The sequence below is a fragment of the Rhineura floridana genome, chromosome 2 (assembly GCF_030035675.1).
Source record: "Rhineura floridana isolate rRhiFlo1 chromosome 2, rRhiFlo1.hap2, whole genome shotgun sequence".
Taxonomy (NCBI): Eukaryota; Metazoa; Chordata; class Lepidosauria; order Squamata; family Rhineuridae; genus Rhineura; species Rhineura floridana.
Genome location: NC_084481.1, coordinates 38,465,002 through 38,481,907, shown reverse-complemented (window position 1 = coordinate 38,481,907; position 16,906 = coordinate 38,465,002). Strand labels below are relative to the sequence as shown.

Here is a 16,906-nt window from a genome sequence, read left to right as displayed (position 1 = left end):
CTAGGAGCTGTATTTTATTTATTTATTAGATTTATATCCTGCCCTTTCTCCCAGTAGTGGCAACTGTATAACTTGCTCCTTTGTCAGTCCATTTATACTGAGCCACATTAGTCCATCTAACTCAGGATGGTGGACACCAACTGGCTGTGGCTCTCCAGGATTTCAGGCAGGGGTCTCTCCCAGCCCTACCTGGAAATGATTGAACCTGGGTCCTTCTGCATGCAAGGCAGATGGTCTACCACTGAGCTATGGCCCTTGTTCCCTACAAAACCCTATAACACAAAATGCACAAACACAGCTGTGTCCAGTTCCCTAACTCTAATTGCTAGGGGCCAGGCTCTTGGTTTCTTATTGCTATCTATCTGTTTTTAAGATTAGCCTTCTCTTTTATTCCTCCATTCCATCTTCTCATAGAAACACTGCTTTCTCCATCAGTATGGAACAAAAACAGCAAACTGACTTTCACAGGAGTGATGTTTCCAGTAAGGAAAGTGGTATGCCATCACATACCTATTAAAATAATATTTTTTTAAAGGAGTGCAAGAACTTTGTTTAATCAAAATTCAATATTGTATAACAAATGTAAATGCTGACAAGGAAACCTCTGCCACATCAAGTCCTAGTTCACTTAAAGGCTTCCTGCTTGGGCCATCTTTCGATGTACCTTCTGAATTGCTTCTCCATCTTCATCCTTCCCCTTGCTATCCTCTTGCACAATTTGTTTCACATGCTACCGAGAGCTTTTGTCACTTTTTGAAATGTACACAAATCCTTAGTATACTTTTGGGTGATAGTGTTAAAAATGCATGGCATTTTATGGGAGAAATGTAGAAGTCTTTATAGTACTAGGTATTTAGCAATTAGAGCTGCCCTGTGGATCCATGGGGCTTTATATATACAGCATGCTCAGGGAACCCTGAAGTTTGCAGTAAGGGAGCATGTTTTCCCCAAAACAGCCCAATGAGGACTCTGCATGCTCAGTAACCATGGAATGTTGTGTCTCAGTTGGAAAAGAAAAACGGAATGGGGGGGGAGGGGAGAGCCCTGCTTGAGAAAGGCATCTGTAACCCTGAACAAGAGCATTCATGCTAGAAGGTAAGGATACACTACAACATTTTGTTGCAGGCCCACTTGTAATAAATAATAAAGATTGAGAGACGATTGTGGAAGTGATGCCATGTTCCATTTAACCCAAAAGGTCTCAGCTCTGTTAAACATGGTAAATACATGGGGAGCTGTTTTAGAAACCACACATCCTTTGGCTCTAAACGTTTTGGACAGAGCATGCTTTAACTGTACATATTGCCATTGCTTGTGTCTCATAAGCACTCTCTGAACTAGATCCACTTGACTTTTGCTTGCATCACTGCAGTAAAACTAGCTTTGTTTTTAAAAGCCCTTTAAATATCCAGCAGTTTTTCCATGCAGTTTTCAGCCGCCAGGAGCATGGAAACAGTATTTTGCAGCTTTTACAAAAACAGACACTTTCAGATAGTGTGAAGAGCATATCAAATAGCCATTGCATAGGGCAGAGTCATCATAAATGCCTTGATACAACATAAATGGATCTGTAACTGCTGCAGGTTTCTTTCCAAATTGCCAAATGCTTGCTTGCAGCTCCCTTTTAGCCTGTTAACCCAGCTTCCCAGCACAGATGGGTAATAGCACTCAGCAGGCAAACTATACATTGCACAATTGCACAGTGCCAGAAACTGAAAACACTATGGCCTTACTTTCAGGAACAAAATTTAGGTATGCATCTATTAAAATAATGCTGTCTTGTACTGGAATCCAAAACTGAGCCCCATAGGGAGTGCCATTGCAGATAGGCCTAGGAAGGAGAATCTTTCCACCTCTCTTCCAGAGATTGTTCAAATCCTGAATGGCAAACACTCAAGCTTTCTGATTTGACTAGTAGCCTAAAATACAGGGCCTATATACACATAGTGTGATCCATAAGTCACAGTTCCTAAATGTTTTGTTTTAATATGTTTTAAGGTCTTTTGTTTTTAAGATGTTTTAGAATGTGTTAGTGTTTTTGTTTGCCGCCCTGGACTCCTTCTGGGAGGAAGGGTGAAATATAAAATAAATAAATACAATGAGCTACCTCTTGCCATTGATCAACGATGGCTTCAGGTTTTGCAGGACCCTTGGGCAAGGTACCATCCATGGGCTCTCTCCTCCTTCTGTGAGTTTACCTCCTCACTGCAGCAGGTCCACAGGGCTCTTGTAGGTGGCTTCCCCTGCTGGAATGTGGGCCCTTGGCAGATGCTGGCCATGACAAGCCTTGATACCAGCCCTGCCACCAAGTCAAGACTTTGTTTGTCATCCCTGACAGACTTTGCTTCCAGTGCCTTTGACTCTTGTTCTCCCATTCCAGTTGTGTACCTCTGCCTAAGACCTCTTTCACAGATACCAGGTTGAGCTCAAGTCTCCAAAGTCATGATAACTGCCTTTCCCAGCAAAATGTGTGCCAATGTGTCCCACTAAACTAGGCCCAGCTGCCAGGTGGCTTAACTAGGACCCCTGCCAATTGCAGGCATCCAAGAACTGATAGTTTTATGTCCTTTCTCTGAAATGAAGCATACACTAAAATTTGGAACATATTTGTTTTCCTGTGCAAAACTCTTCATAAATATTTGGGTTTAGCAGCATGAAGCCATATTATTGCTTTGTAAAATTCAGAATTCCATTTCCTCTGGAATATGCCCAAGTGCACATCTGCAGCAGGCCAATCTGTCAAACTCATCCAGTGGCCACTCCCCTCCCACTGTTCCATTCCATTTCTCAAATTGTGGCATTATGGGTTCTAGTTTCAGATTGCTTTCCAGGATGAGGGCTGGTGGTCTAGAGGTGAAGCAATCTGGTAGCTGAGCCGAGAGCTGGCAGGCAGGCTGATGAGGGAAGGAGTGGGCAAGTGAGTGTGCTGGCATGTATCATGGGTAGGATGAGAGTAACTTTGTCTGTGCCTGAGCAAAGAGTTCTTCAGACCAAGCAGCCAGGCCAAAGCCAGCAGGGTGATACAAGTAACCTGTTGTCCTCCTCCTGCCACTTGACCTCTCCTCAGCTAGTAGTTGCAATACTGCCCTCTGGCCATCAGCAGTGGTGGCACTCAAGTGCTCCTTCCTCTGCCAAGCTTTCACACTGGTGTGGAACATGGCATGAGAGTCCCAGTGCCAGAATACCAGGCTTCCTAGCACCTAATAAGGAGGTCTGCCTGAGCCTGACTGTTATGTTTCTTTAGAAGGCAGCCCAAATCTTTTTTAGATATGTTTTTGGAGACGGATGCTATCCTTTTGTGTTGTGCTGTGGTATGCAACTGTGATTATTTTCTAGGAATGTATATTGGGATTTTACCCAACTCCTCTGGGGTTGCACCCAACCTACTATGAGCACAAGGAATCCTCATGCTGGGACTTCTCAACCCGTTGTTCCCTACTGCAGCTCCTAAAAACCTAGACAGGAAGGCTGGGGACCCTTGGTACTATGATGGGGCACAGGGACTACTGGAGGAGGGAGACATCACTCAAAATTAGGGTCAAGTCATCTTCCACAGAGTCCACTCCGGCTATAGAAGATGCCATCCTTATGAATTTGGATGACTCCCCCCTCATCCATCAGCCCATGTGCCCTGTCCTACAGTGTTGGCTGAGGTCCCCCAACCCTCAGGAATGGCTTTTGGGAACTCTCATACTCCTGTTCTCCCCCCCACACACACACACATAGTGAGCATCTTGGGGAGGGGCACAGCACTCTTGCCAGAGGTCTGGACTCATTTGTTAAAGAGGCTTTTTTCTACTCCTTCCATTGTTCCATTCATTTGGCTTCTCCCTCCTTGTCCTCCCCCCACTGCACCTGCTCTCCCTCCAGGCTTCCTTACCTGCATAAAATGAGGTTCCGCACCTCTTCTTTAACCACTCCACTCAAACCCAGGAATGACTAGTTTAAAAAAAAAAAAAAAAGCTCTGAAAGACTAGGTTCTAATCTATACCAAGAAAAAATGGAAATGCTTTTAAAAAGGGGAGAAAAGGGGAGGGTATACAGGAATGAAAAAAACAGAGGATAGAATAAAGAAAGGCAGGCATAGTTGACATGTCTGTAATTGCGAGTACTTGTAATACTAGAACAGCACTCCAGAAAACCACAATGTATTTCCTCCTCCTTCAAGAGTAACAGTTATTCATGACCTGATTCTAAACATGTAAAGGGGGGGGAAAAAGGGGGGGTAAAACCATCTATACCTTTTGTATGATGTTCATGCTGATGCAGGACTGCTCTCAGGGATTCAGGATTCTCAAACTCTTGGGAATTCTGCAGGAAATCTTCAGCTTGGTCGATTTTGATCGCAAACTGTTGAAGAGCCAAAAAGATGATGAAAACCACATTTTAGTTACACACGACCGCATGCCATTTAAAAGAGCCCATCTCTGGGTTTAGCGGAAGCTTTCAGAAAGATGTCAAGCATTTATAGTGATGATCAAGCATGCCGTGTTGAGAATTATTACACTTGCTCTGCTTTCTGACTCTTAACAGTCATGGTTCTCCTGTGCTGCAATGTCTGGGGAGGGGGTGAGGAAGATTGGGCAGCCACTGCCAAAACTGAGCTGGATGAGCAATGGGCCTGACTTGGTATAAGGCAGCTTTATCCATTGGTGCCTTCAGTACTGCCACTCCAAAGAAATGATCAGAACAGTCAGATCTGATAGAACTGAGCATGTTTGGCAGTGCACGCACAATTCCCCTAGCCCACTGCCCTTTTAATCTTGCATGTGCAGGGCTGGTTCTGGAGGGCAACTGGTGCATGGAAGGCTGTTTTTGCACACAAATCACCTTGCAGGTTCAGGGCAACTGCATCTATGTACACAAGATTAGTCAACAGCCACAAAACAAACCATAACCCTAAACACAATTATAATGTGAGAAAGTCCCTTTGATTCCAAATGAATGTACTTTCAGATTAAGTGAGGACTGTACGTGACCAAAAAGTAGGAGGAAAAAGATTTACTAGTATTCACCCTGCTGCTGCAAAGCATAATGTCTACCACATATGTTGGGATGTTCAAGACACGGCTCTAGTCCACTGTCGTATTTACCCATTAGCCCTCCACGTGGAGACCTAACACATGGAGTGCAAGTGGGACAGTGCCTCCTTGCCCTGCTCTTGATGATAACATATCTGAAATTCCTGAACCTGTCTGGCGTTGCCCCTCTGGCTTCCACATATATTTACTGAGGTCTCACGGGGGAGCCAACTGTACTCCAGATGGGAGGGGTAGAGCCAGCTGGGGATATGATTCGTAGTGGGACCAAGAGGTGCGGTCCCACTCACCCTCCACACATTAGTTCTCACTGTAGACAGCTATTGAATGAATACAATCAGCAGTATGACCATTAATTAGTTATACTGCTTAATGCCAAAATAGGCTTCTAAGCAGATTACAAAGTATAAAAACCAGTTACACAAGCATTAAAATTTAAACATCCATGCTTAAATTCACAATAAGGCAATCCCTTTAAAACATTAAAATATAAACATTCATAATGAAAATATACAATAAAATAATCCCTTTAAAACAATGCAGCAATTGAAGCCGGACACTCAGGCCGAGATATCTCTGGAGAAGCCCTAACATTTAAATCTTCTCTGTCAAAATACTCTTACGGGAAAGGGAGAAACAGACTGAATCTAGCCAGTAAAGGTTTTTTCTTGCATTGCACTGCTGTTCTTGGACCAATTCACACATTCAAATTGCCAAATGGCAGGGGCTGGAAAGAGCCCCTCATAACTATTGTTCTACCCTGGGGCTGTATAGTCTAGCAGCATTCATTATGTGGTTTGCTTCCATGCCAGTGCTGTACATTCATGGTGACACATAGTGTTGGCATGGAAAATGTCCATGCAATTTAGGCAAATCATGAGGATGACCGTTCTATGGAGGAACAGCCACACAGAGGCTATTTCCCCCAACATCTGTGTGTTAAATATAACTTTTATTTATTTATGAAATTTATACTCCATAGGTGAACGATCCCAGGTTTAGGGTTACGATAACAACAATAAGACTAAATAAGAGCCATCAGTGAAAACTGCAAAACAATTAAAAGTATTAAATGCACAGTAATTGGAACACCACATATTTAAAATTCTTGAAACAATTAAGTATCACTTAAAATAGGGACAGACTAAAATAAAAAGGATTCTTTCTGTCAACTAAATGACAACAGAGTTGGTGCTGGGCACACTTCTTTGGAGAAGAAATCCTACCGAAAGAAAGGTGAATACAACTCAGAATGCCCTCTCCCTGCTCACCACCTGCCACACCTCTGATGGTAGGGACATCCAGAAGAGAACCTCAGCAGATGACCTCAGTATACAGGCAGGCTGATGTAAGGGTAAGCAGTCCTTTAAGTACCTGGGACAGTGTTGGCTGGTGCCCATTGGGACTGGTGGGGCGGAATGAAGGGAGCCCAAACAGTAGGCAGAGCCAGAGACAATGAGGGGCACAGTCAACTAATTCTAGCTTTATCCCCATCCTCCAAGCTGCTGAGACGAAAGGGGAGGAAACTGCAAGGCATGCCACCCCCTGACTGGCTGTAAATAAGACGTCAGGCACGTTAAGGCTGGCCGAGGGCAGAGTGAGTTTGGTGGGGCTGTGCCCCACTAGCCCCTACTGACTGGCCTCCACTGCCTGTACAGCAGAGGGAGGGAACCGTTTTCATCCTGAGGGCTGCCTTCCATTGTAGGGATCTTCTGGAGGCTGCATGCAGTGGTGGGTGGAGCCGGAGGCAAATGTGGGTTCAGCAATAGATGCCTTTCTTGTTTTTGCATAGTAAGCTACATTCCAACTACATCAAAGAGTCAAAGGTTTCTGCACCCGCGCACGAACACCCACATCTTTCCATCGACCACCCAGGCAAGGAAAAAAAGACATTATTACAATTCAAAGACAAGTTATGACATTTGAAATAAAGATGGCAAGGGGTTGCATTCAACTCTGTCTCTCTACTGACAGAAGGATCTTTGTTCCAGCAGAGGTTTCCTTGAAAGGAAAGGGAGAGGAGGTGATTTCTGCAAATTTCTTCTTTCTCTTGTAGACCTCTATGCCACCTCCCCATTCTGTTCCAAAAGATCTCCCAACCCTCCCAATGGAACATATTGGGCAAGGAGAACAGGTAGGGCTACAGGGGGAAGAGCAAAACTAAGCTCTCCCACCCTGCTTTTCCACCTATGGAAGCTTCTGCTGGATCAAGCGGCCTTCTGTCAGTGGAGAGAAACATTGGAATGCAATCCATTGTTTGAAGCAAATAATATTAACTACTAACTCAATAACAAACGTAACCATCTTCCAATTTATATTCAGGCAGCAGAGAAGAAAGAATTCCATATACTCAAAAGTCATATATTTAAAGGCAAAAGGTGACGATGATAATGATAGTTATTTAACACATTTATACCCTACCTTTTGGCCTTGAACAAGTGACCAAGGAGGCTAACAACCCATACAATCACAAAAATACAAAAACAATCTACTACCTCCAGTACAACACAAAACAATTCAAACCATAATACCTAGCAGCAAGATAAATAAAGGGGGGAAATCACATCAGTATGATACTCAACCCCCATCCACCTAAAAATACCTTTGAAACTTTAACCTGTTTCCTGGAGGAGAGAAAGGAAGGTATCAGACAGAGCATCCTGAGGAAGGGCATCCATGACCTAGGAACCATCACTGAAAAGCCCCCATACTCTAGTGTCCATCAGCTTTCCCTCGGGAGGGGGAACATACAGCAGGACTTCAAACAATAACCTATGCAAATAGGAAGGTCCTTATGGGAGCATGCAATCCTTTAAGTTCTCTGAGCCCAGACTGTTTAAAAATGAAAACCAGTATCTTGAATTGTACCAATTGTGAACTAATTGTGAGCCAATGAAGTTGCCTAAGGACAAGTGTTATGCACTCCATGTAGCCAGTAACCTTGACATTGCATTCAGGGTCAACAATTTTTCCCCAAATAGCATTCAGGGGTAGTCTACATAGAAGGCACAACAGTCAGGAGTGTAGTTATCTGGGGTCTCAGGGGTGTGGGTCTTAGACCCTTTATTTTTGGGGGAGCAGGGTCCCTATGTCTCCAGCATCCTATGAGCCAATAAGCATGAAAGGGGAATATGTTAGCCACTGAGAAGAATCGTCTAACTTGCTTCCTTGTCCTTTCCTGCTGACTGGAGGCAATCAGCGTGAAAGGAGGCGAGTCAGCCACTGAGAAGACTCTTCTCAGTAGCTAACACATCCCCGTTTCATGATGGTTGGCTCCTAGGGGCACCTGTTGTTGTGGGAGAAGGCACACATAGAAAGGACTGAAGAGTGTGGAGGTTACGATGGAGAAGCAAACGAGTTAGGGGGCATGGCATGACTGTCATGAAGGGACCCTGTACTACTGAATTTGCCACTACACTACTGGCTACAGTAATCTAAACCTGGGGTTGCCAAGGCATGCATAACACTGACTAGCTCAGCCACTGACCTAAAATGTGACTGACCTGACCTTGAAAAACAACACACACACACACACACACACAGAGTAGGTCATAGTATAAACTCTTCTATTTTGGGGTAGAGGGGATGTTCACACACACATACACACGCACACACTGTTCAGCATGACAAATATTAGGAGGTGGGCAGAAGGCAATGTGCCTTTGTGAACGTTAGTAGTTAGTATTTAAGCAACACACTAACTTCATAATTTTTCATTTCTACACTGCATTTTAAGTAGGCTAAAAATCCTGCAGGCTGAAACTGCTGAAATAAAATATATAAATAAAGCAAACCTCTGAAGTTATAGGATACTGAAACTTCAGATGAAATTAAGGAAGATGATGAAGAATAAGCCTTCTGCTCTGCCTGCTTTTTTTTCACATGTTCCACCCTGTTTTTATGATCTTTATGATATAAAACAAATCCATTATCCTTCAACATTTGGGATTTGACTTCTGATTTTCATTAAAGAATATCCTCGAGATGAGGCTTGCACTTTATCGTAATAAAACAAAGATTACACATAATCACATTCTGTCATTTAAAGCAAAACATTTCAGCGAGAAATTTCCAGTATTTCCATTTTAAGTCAATATGACATTTCCCATTCTCCCCTTGCTCAGATATTTTAGGACATATGGTCTGATCCTTGGGCCCCAACTCCTGCTATCTTACAGTAATCTGACAGCAAAAACTATGTTTTACAAACTGTCCTAGTCATAGGCAATAGAGATATTTGCTTCAATACAGATTTGCAATGGCAGGTACTATAAAAATAATTGGGGCCCCTGTGGAATAGAAGCAACGCCATATTCCATGAAGGGCAAAAGCTTTACTAACATGGGGTCATGATCCAAAGTTGGGTCAACAACAAAACTATAACTAAAAGACGGAGGTGGGATGGATGGGGATTAATTCTTCTCCCCAAAAGTTGAAATGGAGCTGCTACTAGTGGGCCTTTGTCTACGTAGAAAAGAGATAAGATTCCTCAGAAATGAGCTTGTGGGTCACTGTGAAGTGAAGTGATGGGCCAGAGACTGAAGGAGATTAAAAAATGACACCTCTGGGCCAATGTGCATTTTCAGCAGACAACAAGCCATGAGTCTTGGCTATTGCTTCTTCACTGCAAAGTAGGGGGGAGGGAGAGACAAGGGTACAATTTGCAGGGGACAGGCCGAACACGAGGAGTGTTTATCATCTGCCTGCCTCCTTTCATACAATGTCTGTCCTCCCACAGCCTGTTTGAAGGGAAATGTACCATTGGTCTCACCTGAAAGGTGATTTTCATAGGAGTGGGCCATCACTGTGGGAAATAGTTCCACCTATCGTGCGAAGGCAAGAATGTTTTTGAAGTCAAGACTAGGGACGTCATGCCCCTCCCACTCTCCAGTTCATTCGTAGCGAGTCTAAAAAGAGATATCTAAAAATACAAGAACAAGGCCAACAGGCCCGCCAGGAAAATAACATAATAGTCACATGCATAACAACATGACTCTAACATAACTACGTAACATAACAGAACTAAAAGTCTTGACTTCACTCTTACATTTAAATATAATAGCGTAACAATAACATGTAACCCATTGATAAAATGTCTAGTCATCCTCCAACTGGGAGGGTCGTGATGGCCCACTCCTATGAAAATCACCTTTCAGGTGAGACCAATGGTACATTTTCCATAGGAGGTGGGCCATCACTGTGGGATGTACCAAAGCAACCCATATAGGGAGGGACCACCCACATGTTAATCCTTATTAAGAACCTGTTGCAACACTCGTCTGCCAAAAGATGCATCAGCAGAGGCATAACGATCAATTTTATAATGCCTTATAAACGAGTGTGGGGTAGACCAGACTGCAGCCCTACAAATATCGGCAACAGGAGCATTAGTGGCAAAAGCAGCCGAGGTGGCAGCTGACCTGGTAGAATGAGCCGTTATACTAGCTGGAACTGACAGCTTCAGGGACTCATATGCTAAAGTAATGCATGCCCTTAACCAACGGGATAAGGTAGAATTGGATACTTTATGCCCCATAGACCTTGGATGAAAGGATACAAACAGAGACTCCGTTCGTCGAATCTCTTGGGTCCTAGACAGGTAGGTCTTGAGAGCCCTCCGGACATCTAACGAATGCCAAGCCTTTTCAAGAGGATGTGTAGGATCTGGGCAAAAGGAAGGCAACACAATGTCCTGGTTGCAATGAAAAACTGAATCGACCTTGGGACGAAAGGAAGGGTCAGTCTTCAGCACAACAGAGTCCTTATGGAAGACGCAGAGGTGTCTAGCAGAAGACAATGCGCCCAACTCCGAAACGCGTCTGGCAGATGTGATTGCGATCAGAAACAGGACCTTGAAGGACAGTATACGTAGGGGCACAGTCCTGATGGGTTCAAATGGAGGGCGTTGCAAAGCCTGCAGAACTTTCGGCAAACTCCATGAGGGGAACCGATGGACGACAGCCGGAGAGCGTAGGGCGACTCCCCTCAAAAAACGTTTGATGAACGGATGTGAGGAAATATGATCTCCAGGAGAGGACACTGAGAGAATGGATGACAGAGTAGATGCATGTCGACGTAGAGTGTTGGGTCGAAGTCCCATCATAAAGCCACTATGGAGAAATTGGAGCACCTGGTGCACATTGGCCTGGGATGGATCGTGGTGGTGGGACTGACACCACTTGGAGAAAGCCACCCAGGTATGTTGATAAATGCGAGTGGTAGATCGTCTTCTTGAGGCCAAAATAATATCAATCACAGCGTCAGACAGTCCAGCTGACCTCAAGTGTCTCCGTTCAAACGCCACGCTGTTAGATTGAGCCAAGTAGGGTCCTGGTGCAGTACTGGACCCTGGGATAGGAGGTCTGGCGTTACTGGAAGTGTCCAAGGATCCATCATTGACATTGCCAGAAGATCTGAGAACCACGGTCGGCGTGGCCAAAATGGTGCTATCAGAACCAGCTGTGCCCTTTCGGTTCGCGCCTTCCTCAAGGTTTTGGCTAACAATGGTATGGGAGGAAAGGCGTACAATAGACCGTCTGGCCACGGTGTTGTCAGAGCATCCACTGCTTCTGCTGTTGAGTCCAGGTATCGGGCAAAGTACCTTGGAAGCTGGCAATTGTGACTGGAAGCAAACAGGTCGACTGAGAGGGCGCCGAACCGACACTGGAGACGATGGAAAATGGCTGGATGAAGTTTCCATTCTCCCGGGAAGACCTGTTGTCTGCTGAGCCAGTCTGCTGTCACATTCCAAATCCCTCTGAGGTGCTCTGCTTTCAGGGATTGTAGATGTTGTTCTGCCCAGACAAAGATGAGGGAGGCTAAGTCCTGCAGAGGGCGAGACCTGGTGCCCCCCTGTCTGTTCAAATGTGATTTTACACACGTGTTGTCTGTTCGAATGAGCACATGATGCAAAGGGAACAGAGACTGAAAATGACATAGAGCCAAGTGGACAGCCTTTAGTTCCAGCCAGTTGATGCTTCGAGATTGCTCTGCGTTGGGCCAAACCCCCTGAACGTACTGGGAGTTGCAGTGGGCTCCCCAACCTATGAGGCTGGCATCTGTGGTTACAACGGTTCTGCGGGGTTCTCTGAACGACGTGCCCTTGGAGAGGTGTTGAACCATGGTCCACCAGCGGAAGGAGAGGCGCAGTGCAGGGCTCAAGCGAACTTTGTGATGGTTGGAGCTGGCAATGTCTTTTTGAAAAGGCAACAGAGTCCACTGAAGGGGCCGAGTGTGGGCTTGAGCCCAGGGCAAAATGTGGATTGTGGAGATAAACATCCCGAGCGCTCTGGCGAGAAGCATGACGTCTGCGGATGTTTGTTGCATCAGGGACCTTGCGATGCTTGTGATGGCAGTGATGCGATCTGGAGCCAGGAAGACCATTGCCTGCAGGGTGTCCAACATTGCCCCAAGGTGTAGTAGGCGTTGGGTTGGTTGGAGATGGCTTTTGTCGAAGTTGACAAGCCAGCCGTAGGTCTGCAAAACATTGAGGGTGATCATTAAATGATGATGAGCCAGCTCTTCAGACTTGGACCGTATTAGCAGATCATCCAAATATGGGTAGATATGAACCCCTTGGGTCCGAAGGTAAGCCACTAGGATGAGTAGCACCTTGGTAAATACTCTTGGAGCAGAGGAGAGGCCAAATGGCATCGCTCTATATTGAAAATGTTGGTGGCCAAAGGCAAACCGAAGAAACTTTCTGTGGGCTATGCAAATGGGGACATGGAGATACGCTTCCTTAAGGTCGATAGAAACCAGGAAGTCTCCTTCATGCAGACTCTCGGTAATGGAATGGAGAGATTCCATTTTGAACCTGCGGTATGTTACAAAACGGTTGACAAACTTGAGGTCCAATACCGCCCTCCAAGATAAATCTCATTTTGGCACAGCAAATAGGAGGGAGTACACCCCTTCCGACCTCTCAGTTGTGGGAACTGGCTCTATCGCCGCTATGTCCAAGAGGTGATGTATAGCTGTCTGCATGATGTTGTGCCTGGCTGGTGCCCTTGGGCAAGGAGACGGATGGAATCTGTCTGATGGGGTTGCCCAGAACTCTATGGTATAGCCGTAAGTGAAAAGGTCCCTGATCCAGGAGACCGTAGTAAGGCGCAGCCATCGATCTCCAAAATTAAGTAATCTGCCACCTATGGGGAGGGCGTTAATACTACTTGTGTAGGCGAGGGCCTCCCCTATATGAGGACGATGAGTTGCCCCTGCGCCCTTGGTACTGACCTCTGCCCTGGAAGCGTCGGTTCCAGGAGCCCCTGAATGCGTTGGGGTCATAGGGTCTGAAGTCGCGGCCTCGTCCTCCTGGCCGCGTTCCTCGAAAGGACTGGTTAGAACGAAAGGAGGGAAATCGCCTGAAGGGCCTGTGGTCGATGTTCTTGACTGTGGCCAGAACCGGTTTTTGGGCGTCTTTTGGATCAACCAGAACTGCCTTTAGAGCTTCCTCGCCGAAGAGTAGAGATCCGGAGTAAGGAGCCTTGGACAGGTTCAGTCTGGCCGCTGAATCAGCTTGCCAGTGGCGAAGCCAGAGGGTGCGACGAGCGACTATTTGAGTCGTCATGGCTCGTGCCCCTAATTGAGTGGCACCCAAAGTGGCATCGGCCACAAAAGCTGCTGTCTTACGTAATTTCGATAGTGCTCTTCTGAAGGCGACAGGATCAGGGTTAGCATCCTCTAGAAGGTCATCCATCCACATCATAGAAGCTCTGGAGAATATGGAGGCTGAAGCGGAGGCACACATGGCTAAGGCAGTGGCCTCGTGATTCTTGCGGAGGGCTAAGTCTATTTGTCGCTCAGTAGTATCTTTTAGGTGGGATTCCCCTTCCCTGGGCAAAAGAGATCTTGAAACGAGGTGAGCGATTGGTTCATCTATGCCAGGGACATCTAACTTGGTGGCAAAGTCTGGGGCTAGGGCGTAAAATCTGTCAGCCAGGTTCTTGAAGCGTCGGGCTTTGAGTGGATGAGCCCATTCTTCGGAGGCTAATTTGGCAATTGGGTCCGGCACCGGGATGTAGTGTTCAGTAGGTGCAGGGGATTTGAGGACCTTGGCCCGTTTGATAGCTGGGGCGGACGAAGTTGAAGGCGCAGTCTGGAGACCAAGGGTATGAAGTACCCTACGTGCTAGCGGTTGATAATCTGAGGTATCGAACAAGCGATACGAAGTATCCTCCTCATGATCTGAATAGTCGCTCCAGTCGTCTCCTTCAACATGGTCAGTGAAAGTTGACTCCTCCGCATACGAGGCTTCGTCCGTACATCTGCCTCTGGCTACATCAAAGGGATCTGGTGAACAGGAAGGATGAGCTTCATGGAACGCACGTTGGTCCATGTTGAGTGGGGGTATGGCAGGAACTTGTGGTAGTGACTGCATTCGCGTGAAAAAAGCCAGCATGGCTTGGAGTTGGGAGAGGAAATCAGGAGACAGCTGCAGACCAGATGTGGGAGATGTATGTGCCTGGTGAACTAATGGAACAGATGTTTGAGGCGGTAAACCAGAGGTAGGTTCGTTAGGCGAACAGTGAGCGGGAAAGCCAACAAACTCTTCCTTGTCAGAGGCAGTAGCAGGAGAATGGAAAATATCACTTATGTGTGTCTGTGCTGTGGTGGTGGTTGGCACAGAGACATAACGAGGGCGCTTTGGTTACTATGGCTGGAAAGATGTTTTGTCTTAGCCAGTGCTTTGGCATGTCTGGTCTTAGACGTGTTAGGATGTTGTGGCTTGGCTGATTGTGGCATGTCTGGCTGATCTGGCACCATGTGTGTTGATGGTGACATGCCTGGCTGTTCCGCCATCTTATATAAACCTGGGTGCAGTACACTGCCACGGAGGGGGCAGGATGTAAAGACCCGAACTGGCACAGCGTACTACCACGGAGGGGGTAGGATACACTGGCAGATGGCGAAATGCACTGCCACAGAGGGGGCAGAATGCACTGACGTATCAGCGTTAATATAATATAGGCTGTTTTAGAGTTGGCACACTCAGATTAGTGCTGTAGGCTGGGTTTTTGGCTTGTTCACGGCCCCAGAGGGGGCAGGATATACAATGTAAATCAGATTTAATACAAGTCAGCCACTGATATTAAAGCTCCAGCCTTGATAATGTAATCCAGCCACTAGGATTAAAGCTCCAGCCTTGATAATGTAATCCAGCCACTAGGATTAAAGCTCCAGCCTTGATAATACAATCCAGCCCACTAGGATTGGGGCTCCAGCCTTGATAATATAATTCAGCCACTAGGATTACAGCCACAGTAAAAATGTGTGTAAATCAGCCTTGTGTAAGTTTGTCAGCAGCACATATACACAAACATACAGATAGATAGCCTGCAGGGGAGGTATCTGATGCTTAATAAATGGTAACAAAAAAGGCGGGAATTTTGAATTTCAAAAAATGGTGCCCGGAAAAAAGGGCGGGAAAAAACGATCAAAAAAGGGCTGAGGGAGAAGGAGCAATGGCGGCCGTCGGAAGCGAACTGGGGGAAGGGCTGCCCAGCACGGTCTCGCCGAAAACCGCAGTAGCGGCTCTAGAAAAACCCCGGAAGAAGCAGGTAGGGGAAAACCGGCAGCCGCCGCAGAGAGAGCCGCCGTCTGTAAAGCCCTTCGCAGTGGGATTTAAGCCACGTAGCGAGGGCGATCTGAGGCAAAGGAGTAACGGCGGGAGCCGCAGCTGCAAGCTCCCGCTGAGATCGGATCAGCCGCAGCCGCGGCAACGATCAGGGGGGAGAGGGAGATCAAAAGCGATCAAAAAAGAGAACCGCAGCCGCGGTCACTGAGGGAGCCCCCTGGCTACGGATATGACAGAGCCGGGGGGGGAGGGGGCTTGAAACTGCCAAAACAAAGAGAGCCGCAGCCGCGGTCTCAGAGGGAGCCCCCAGTCAAGGAAATAAAAGAAATTAATTAGCTCTGAGGAAAGGGGGAAGAGAGCCGCAGCCGCGGTCTCTGAGGGGATCCTCAGTAGGCTAGACACAAAAACGGAAAAAAGGCTTTAAAGAGAAATAGACAAACAAATACGAGACTTAGCTAAATGCTACGTGAAATTCCAATCTTGTTCGTACGAAGGCAAGAATGAACTGGAGAGTGGGAGGGGCATGACGTCCCTAGTCTTGACTTCAAAAACATTCTTGCCTTCGCACGATAGGTGGAACTATTTCCCACAGTGATGGCCCACCTCCTATGGAAAATAGCAATAAGCTGGAGAAAATTTTCTTCCCTTTTTTTTTAGTTCAGATTGCTTCCTGTCTCCCTTTGTTACTTTGCTAGGCCAACTCCTCCAGTACAACAAGCAGGAGCAACAAACCACAATCCATGGCTAAGCATTACATCCAAACTGGAGGTGGTTTTCAGCAGCAGGCCACAGTTAAATTGAGCCAAGCTCAGTTCCCTTCTGTGGTGGCCAGCTGCCATCTTAAGTTACCCAAAATGTAATGCCCCAGACCACAGAACTATAAAATTTATTAATTTCATATGTATATATTCCCAGTAGGTCTATAGATTTCATAGATCTATGGGCCAGGGTATAGTATTTTGATTAACTTAGCATGGTCAGTGGCTACCATGGATGGGAGCTGAGTTTAGCTCCCATTCAACGGCTACTACTGAAGCATGTTTGAGGGCCCAGAGAAGGGTTGGGGGCATTATCAGCATCAAGCTAAGGCCCCCTGAAGGCTGGTGCCAGTCCTGATGCAGGTCCTGATGGCACCTCCCTTACTTCCTTCACATCTGTTTTCTGGACCGTAAGCCCCTTATGATAAGGACTTCTCATTTCATTCTTTGTAAATAACCATATACATATCAATGTGCTATTTAAATAAGTAAAACTAGTACTTGGAGTTTTGAGACAAATTTAGAGGCTCCTG

At 46.2% G+C, this 16,906-nt stretch overlaps 1 protein-coding gene and 1 long non-coding RNA gene across 6 annotated transcripts in view; one reads left to right on the top strand and one right to left on the bottom strand.

Moving 5' to 3' along the window:
• Positions 1-16,906, bottom strand: part of CCDC141 (coiled-coil domain containing 141) — a 179,009-nt gene that overhangs the window by 129,558 nt on the left and 32,545 nt on the right. For all 4 annotated transcript variants that reach the window (XM_061608321.1, XM_061608322.1, XM_061608324.1 and 1 more), the window contains exon 4: positions 4,242-4,350. In XM_061608321.1, coding sequence (XP_061464305.1) covers positions 4,242-4,350 — 109 coding nt within the window. The remainder of the gene's footprint in view (positions 1-4,241; positions 4,351-16,906) is intronic.
• Positions 1-16,906, top strand: part of LOC133376357 (uncharacterized) — a 38,740-nt gene that overhangs the window by 3,043 nt on the left and 18,791 nt on the right. The gene's annotated exons all lie outside the window — the stretch shown is intronic.